The sequence below is a fragment of the Medicago sativa genome, chromosome 4, assembly GCF_051527215.1.
Source record: "Medicago sativa cultivar Bolivia chromosome 4, Bolivia_mono, whole genome shotgun sequence".
NCBI classification, from domain to species: domain Eukaryota; kingdom Viridiplantae; phylum Streptophyta; class Magnoliopsida; order Fabales; family Fabaceae; genus Medicago; species Medicago sativa.
The window spans coordinates 55,912,457-55,919,934 of record NC_140752.1 but is presented as its reverse complement, the minus strand read 5'-3'; the positions used below and the strand labels follow the sequence as shown (position 1 = coordinate 55,919,934).

The 7,478-nt window shown below is 33.6% G+C and overlaps 1 protein-coding gene across 1 annotated transcript; it reads left to right on the top strand.

Annotated features, from left to right (window-relative positions):
* Positions 1–795: 795 nt before the first annotated feature.
* Positions 796–7,079, top strand: ELM1 (fission ELM1-like protein (DUF1022)). Its single transcript, XM_085701681.1, has 10 exons — positions 796–1,080; positions 2,824–3,056; positions 3,639–3,735; positions 5,392–5,541; positions 5,664–5,790; positions 5,914–6,026; positions 6,126–6,189; positions 6,294–6,387; positions 6,496–6,604; positions 6,738–7,079. The coding sequence occupies exons 1-10, from the start codon at positions 892–894 to the stop codon at positions 6,837–6,839; spliced, it is 1,278 nt and encodes a 425-aa protein (XP_085557807.1). The 5' UTR covers positions 796–891; the 3' UTR covers positions 6,840–7,079.
* Positions 7,080–7,478: the final 399 nt, after the last annotated feature.

Genomic DNA, 7,478 nt, shown 5'->3' with positions numbered 1-7,478 from the left:
TCCAAGGTAGCCATGCGAGATTATTTTTTTAATTTTTTTTTTTTTTTTTTTTTTTTTTGTAATTTACAATGGTGGCGGTAAATTGCTTTCTCCTACTTTTCCCTGTAACTATGGTATTACATACCGCCAACCACCAATAGCAATATCGGCGCCAATATCAACTCCTCCATCCCCTGATTTCTAGTCTGAGGCAAGACTATTTTGCCATCAGAGGAAGGAGAAGAAAGAAGATATCTGGAGAGTGAATGGATTGGTCTTTTTTTTTTTGTTAAAAGTTGTTGGGAAAATGGAAAAAGCGGTTACAATAGTTTCCTTTCAATACTAATTTTAATTAAATTTAATCATTATTTTTTTTTAATATACTCTAATGTGTCAAAAAGATGTATTTTGATTGGTTGTCCGTGTGTAGTTTCTTTACACCAACTGTTTACCATCTTTAAACTCACAAAAAAAAAAATCTATAAATTTGACCAACGTGTGTTTGGTGTGGTGACCACACTTTTAAACAGTCACCACTTTTAAACTAATGTGACTACCTTAAACGGGGTGCAAATAGTAAAACCTAAATATTTTAGCCCATATGGGTGTTGCCATTAACTTTCTTTTTCTCCAAGAATCATATGGGTGTTGCCATTAACTTTCTTTTTCTCCAAGAATCGTATATTTTGATTAAAAATAAATTTTTTAATTTTTTGTTTTTTTGCAAATTTTTGTTTTTAATTATTTTGCCAACTCGTCAGTTTCACGTCTTCAACTTACGCACGCTTATTAGGAACAAGCCAAACTAACCACCACACCGTGTTACTTCCAATTTTCCCCAGAATCTGACTCAACTTTTCTTCCAATTTTCTCGAGAAAATCCATGCTTCAAATTCGAATAGAATCAAATCGATGAGACCAATTCAACTTCCAGAACCGCCAAGCCCTAACTCCCACCGAGGCACACCTGACATCTTCGAATCTGGAGTTCATACTTTCGTCCGACGCGCTGTTGTTATCGGAAACGGTTTCGTCGCTTCCGAGAATCAGAGTATTGGATTGGTTCGCGCTCTTGGATTCACTGATAACTATTTCTTATATGTAAGCATTTAATTACCCTTTTACTTTCTAAGTTTTTGTGGTTTAGTAATTCAGCATAGTTAGTACTTAGTTACTGTGTCAAAGTGAAACTATTAGTTTTGAAGTTAATATTGTGATTATTACTCACTAGTTATGAAATTAATTGTATGATTATTACTATTATTAATAGTAATTAGTAAGTAAGATTTATAGCAGAGAAATTGGAACAAATGATTATTGTTCCCGCGAAATGCTAATTAGTAACAAATTATTGTGGACATTGTTGCAAATCTCTAGTGTTGTAAAATAGTAGTGTTATTATGGTGCTTAGTAGCGCCGCAGCATAGCGGAATTCTCTAGATTTTTTTAACAAAAATATTGACTGATCTGTGTAGCCTTGTCTTGAGGACATTAACAACAAAGAGATATAGTTGTGGGATATTGTATAGTAGATTTATTTTGAATTATATTAGAATCCGTGATTTTTTTTTTATGATGATGAGAATAATGAAAATGATAGAATTAGTATATTAAACAGGAAGCAATCATATTGACTCAGGACTTATTTTACAATAGGATTAATGTTGTTACATTTTGACATTGATTTGGGAAAATGCTTTTGTGACATATTTACATGGAAGATAATATATTTTTTATACGGACAAGAGACATATGTGTCAGTGACTCAGTGTGATGAAATAGTGGCTATAGCGTAGCGGATTTTGAAGAATCTGTCATGATACCTGCGATACTATCCCAGTTTTACTATTAGGGAAATAGTTACAATTCCAGTTTCAGCCATACGAGTCGTAGCGGCAACAGCAGAAAAAAAGATAATTCTAGTATTTTTTTTTCTTCTTTGGACAATAAAACTGAAGAGGCAGCATGTGAGCTGCGCATTAACTTGTGTTTAAAATAGAAAACTGAAGTGTCAGAGAATTACTCTGATTATCACCCTAATATGTAAACCTTTCAATAGTTGTGCTCTGCCTCTGCTGCCTTTGAACATGTCGCCCTCCATCACCAGCAAGGATGATAAACCTCTTAATTCACTTTTTTTTCTTAAGAGACAACATGCGAGCTGCGCATGACCTATTTTTAAACCTCTCAATTCACCTTTTTTAATAAATTTTTATGCAACTTTTATTTATATGCAGCTATCCTTTATATATATTTATATGATATCTTGCAATTGCTATGTGATTTCCTCTATTTTCCTGCAACGCTGACTGCTATTTCACATAGAGGATTTCTTGTGATCTGCTATTTATAACACTGATATGTGTCCATGCTTTTTCGTTATGATCCCAACTCACAAGTATCGTTTGTAAGTTGTGATTATCATCTGCATATATAGCTATATATTAATAAACAAAATTATCAATGTCTCTTTACAAATATGTATAATTTTTATAAATGTCTTTAAGTTTTAACAAATTTAGGCCTTATATTACAGTTTGGTGTTCTTCATTTATGGTATATGTAAGTTTGGAGGGATATGAAAATATGGGTAAACTTTCGTCTGAGTTAAACTTTCTCTTATTTGAGAATTTCTTAAGGAATGGAATCTAATTAATATTTTTTATTGCAGTCTACCACCAAAGCACGCTGTAATTTGGGCCTTTGTCTATTGATATAGCTAACTCTTAATACTATTTTGCGCTCAAATTTGGCTTACATTTTTTCCCCATCCTTTTCTAAATTGAGAATACCACTTCACAGCTAAAGAAGTTTGCTCATCATTTCATTATTGATTTGTTGCAGCGGGTTACCAGGCCTAAAGGGGGAGTTAATGAATGGCTTCATTGGCTTCCAGTCTCCCTCCATAAGAAAATATATTATATAGTAACAACTGTTCGCGATTATTCTCAGATACTATTGAAATCTCAACAAAAGAAGCTTGTGCCATCAGTAAATGGTGAGCGTGCAGGCTTGTTGGGTGTCTTAGAAGCTGATGCAAAGCAGATAGTGAATTTTGCTCAAGAAACTTACGAGAAGTAAATTCTCTTCACCTATTCTTTTTATCTGTGAAACTGTTGTGTATAGCCTGGCTACATACCTTTTTCTTTGATTTTTATGACGCCCGATTCAAATATCTGTGTGGCTTTACCATTAATAATCTTCTTTGAAATGATGATTTTCCTTTTAACAATAGTAGTATACTAAATTATTTATATATCAATTTATCCTATTTAATATAGTAGGTGACATGTGTTCTGAATGTCATATTTGAAATCACTTCCTTGACAATTTATTTCTTCTGTGTAATTAATGTATACTGCTGAGATAGCTGCTAAAATTTGTAGAAGATTTCCAGTTAATTTATGTTACACCTGTACACTTCCCTTTGCGATGCTCTGGACAGAAACTTTTTTTCTTTATTTTGGCCAGAAACTTAAAGTTTTGACTAATTAACTGATCTACTATACAAATTCAATTCAATATTCTAGTTCTCATAGTACTGTGATATTTCTGCTGATTCACGTTCTAGTACTTCTTGCAACCTGTAGTCTTTTTCTGTATCATCATAGAGTTCTTTCTCACCTTACAAATAACGATGCGATTGATAATATGTTCAGGGAGGGACCTTTGTTGGTGGTTGCATGTGGAAGAGATACCATTTCTACTGCAAGTTCAATAAAAAGTTTAGCATCTGAGAATGTTTTTGTCGTTCAGGTCTGCAGATTTAATGCATATTTTTCTTTTATCCAACTCTGCTCTTATATCTTGTAAATTAAGCAAATTTTTAGTGCACGCATAAAATTTAGGACAGCAATTCACTGGTAACACCAGGGTGCTTAAAATGTATGACTCAAATTAAAAGACAATTTTACCACACATTTATAAGACCTGCCTGCTATGTTGTATGAAACAGATCGTTGGACATGAATACTCCAACATGAACATAAGATCGATGTTGTGGCGATGAGACTTGAGAGTGCATGATTGATGAGTGGTCACACAAGACAAGATGAAATTAGAAATGATATCATTAGAGATAACCAGGGTGCTTAAAATGTATGACTCAAATTAAAAGACAATTTTACCACACATTTATAAGACCTGCCTGCTATGTTGTATGAAACAGATCGTTGGACATGAATACTCCAACATGAACATAAGATCGATGTTGTAGCGATGAGACTTGAGAGTGCATGATTGATGACTGGTCACACAAGACAAGATGAAATTAGAAATGATATCATTAGAGATAACCAGGGTGCTTAAAATGTATGACTCAAATTAAAAGACAATTTTACCACACATTTATAAGACCTGCCTGCTATGTTGTATGAAACAGATCGTTTTACATGAATACTCCAACATGAACATAAGATCGATGTTGTGGCGATGAGACTTGAGAGTGCATGATTGATGAGTGGTCACACAAGACAAGATGAAATTAGAAATGATATCATTAGAGATAAAGTAGGTGTAGTTCCTATTCTGGAAATGATTATATGGTAGAATCATATCTTAGGCAGTTTGCACATGTGTGAACTGTGACAAGACTCTAGAAACAATGCTAAGTAGGATAGTTCAAATGGAAGATAGTACATTAGTTTGAAATAGAAGATCATGGAATTTCTTAAAGCTAACTATTAATTAGGATTTTGATTCAAACGAGATCTATCTGTAGATATGATTGTGATAGGGCAATTAAAAAAAGGGTTAATACAAAAAAATCACCTAGAACAAAATTGAGCCGGCGATTGACAAAAGAGGGGGTTGTGAATGCATTCCAAAACGACTTTGTGGAGTAGAAATTCTCCACGCCTACGTTCAATCTTTTAAAGCAGTTTATTTCCCGAAGTCTTTGACATGATCTTGCTAGGAAATTAAGGGAATGGTCTGCTATTTCTGCTGCGATCTCTTCCCTTTATGAAATTTCATATCTTTTTACTTTATTTTATTTACTTCTGATATTTACATTCAAGGTTTTAAGTTGTAGTTGTGCTCCTGCTTGTGTATGTATTCTGTTATCGCCACTGCATAGCATTATGCAGTTTGCACTTGAAAACCTTGTTCATTTCATGTCTAAAATTGTGTGATTTATAATGTAAACTTGTCAAGTTCAGGAGGACATGCTTGTCCTAGACTTAATTAATCATGAAGAAAATCAGCATTAAATGATAAATGCCTCTTTGATCCAAAAAGTAATAAAACTTACATATGTGCTCATCTCTAATATACGTTGGAGTATCTATGTTCTGTTTTAAATTTAATTGTTAATATTGTGCTGTGTTATTGCTCCGACCTTCATCACTACGATAAAATATATGTTTTGATATTTAATCTTTGTATTTTTTATTGTTCTTGTCTCATCGCCAGATACAACATCCAAGATTGCGTTTGAATAGGTTTGACATGGTGATTACACCTAAGCATGACTATTATCCTCTGACTCCACAAGGACAGGAACAAGTTCCTCGGTTTCTTCGAAGTTGGATAACTCCACGTGATCCTCCGGATAGTCATGTGGTAAGTATAGTGTGCATATGATTTGGCTATAAGTAGCTTGTTGCTTTGACAGAAAAACTATGATTACTTTATGTTGGCCCCTGTTAGTTGCTAAAGAATATTATGTGGTAATGTACACGTAGGTTCTCACGACTGGAGCCCTACATCAAATAGATTTCACTTCAATACGCAGTGCTGCTGCCACGTGGCATGATGAATTTGCAAGTGTCAGCAGGCCCTTGCTCGTTGTCAACATTGGAGGACCAACAAGTAATTTCTTTATGTCAATTTAATTGTTTGATATGTAGTAAAACTTGGAGGAGAAGTATTTAAGCTTCTTGACTAGTGGCCAAACATTTTTGGTTATTTGACTAATTTCCATAATTGATTTAGGTAATTGTCGATACGGTGGAGACCTTGCAAAGCAGTTGGTAGCCTCTTTGCTCAGTGTTCTTGCTAGTTGTGGGAGTGTTAGAATATCCTTTACAGAGAAGACTCCTCAAAAAGTATGGCCAATCAATAAATTTCTCAAACCAATAATATCTTCCAGCAACACTTTCATATTCTACTCACTTTTTCTTTCTTCTACGTGGTCTTTTAAACAGGTGGCCAAAATTATAGTGAAAGAACTTGGAAATAATCCAAAAGTTTATATTTGGGATGGGCAAGGTAAAGATTTATTTAGGTTTCAAGTTGATTATCTATTCAGATATTTCATTTTTTTGAACAGATAGTATAAAGTGGTTAACCTGATAATAACATACCATTTTCAGGACGTAACCCGCACATGGGCCATCTAGCTTGGGCTGATGCATTTGTTGTCACAGCAGATTCAGTTAGTATGATAAGTGAAGCTTGCAGCACCGGGTATGCTTGTCAAGAAGGATTTCTATAATGAACACAAATTTTATACGCTTTCTCTTGATACAAGTATTTGATATTATGTTATTGATAAATTATTTTGCTCGTCCACAGGAAGCCCGTTTACGTTGTGGGGGCTGAGCGTTGCAAATGGAAGTACACAGAATTTCACAGATCATTGACAGAACTGGGAGTTGTTCGGTCTTTTACAGGTTCTGAGGATGTAAGTAAAACTCAAAGACTTCTATATCTCAATGCAAGGATTAATTTTATTGTAGAAGGACGACTTTCTGAAATTATACATATTGTCAAGTATGTAGATTTTGTAATGAATGTATGTTTTCTTAAATTTCCAGATTTCAGAGAGTTGGAGCTATCCACCACTTAACGATACTGCTGATGCAGCTAAACGAATTCGTGAAGCGCTTGCTGCTAGAGGGTGGAAGCTGAAGATATAAAATGCAATACGAAGTTGATACTATACATTTTATCCAATTTATTTTTTAACTAAAGGGGGTTACCATTCATTGTTTGAACATATTACCAAGCAAAATTCCACAGGTAGGAAATGCAGATGATATTTCTGCAATCTTTTTCACCGTTGCAAATTTTGAAGTGTATGTGTGTAATATAAGGTTAACTGCTTGATTTTGGCGTTTGAAAGAATGAGGTAAATAAACAATATACATGTTGAGAAATTTTCTTTGTATTTTAATTTGATATTATCTATGGCAATTAAATGTCATTCACATAATAGTTATTCGGACAATGTTATTTTAACTGAAGACTATGGTATGAGTGAATAGAAAATTTTGTCAATTAACCATCAATCAATTGATCAAAATTAGTCATTGATTTTTACAAATTATCAATTTAGTTCTTATTCTTTAAATTGTAGCATGTCAATTAAATGCTGAAGTCTTTATCATATTATTATTTTTTTAAATGCAACAAGATATTTATTGTTATCTCTTTGCATTGTCAAGTATCAATATCCAATTAGTAGTTCACAATCATATTGTTGATACTGCTTCTCCTTCCAGTACTAGTACCCTAGTATAGTTTTTCATCAGAGTTGGTTCTAAGATTTTTTGATG

What these genes read in the sequence shown, in the direction of transcription:
- ELM1 (XM_085701681.1), top strand. Translation starts at nt 892, where the DNA reads ATGAGACCAATTCAACTTCCAGAACCGCCAAGCCCTAACTCCCACCGA. An exon ending in GCTCAAGAAACTTACGAGAA is followed by an intron (nt 3,057 to 3,638) that starts GTAAATTCTCTT and finishes TAATATGTTCAG; the next exon opens with GGAGGGACCTTTGTTGGTGG. An exon ending in AGAATGTTTTTGTCGTTCAG is followed by an intron (nt 3,736 to 5,391) that starts GTCTGCAGATTT and finishes TCTCATCGCCAG; the next exon opens with ATACAACATCCAAGATTGCG.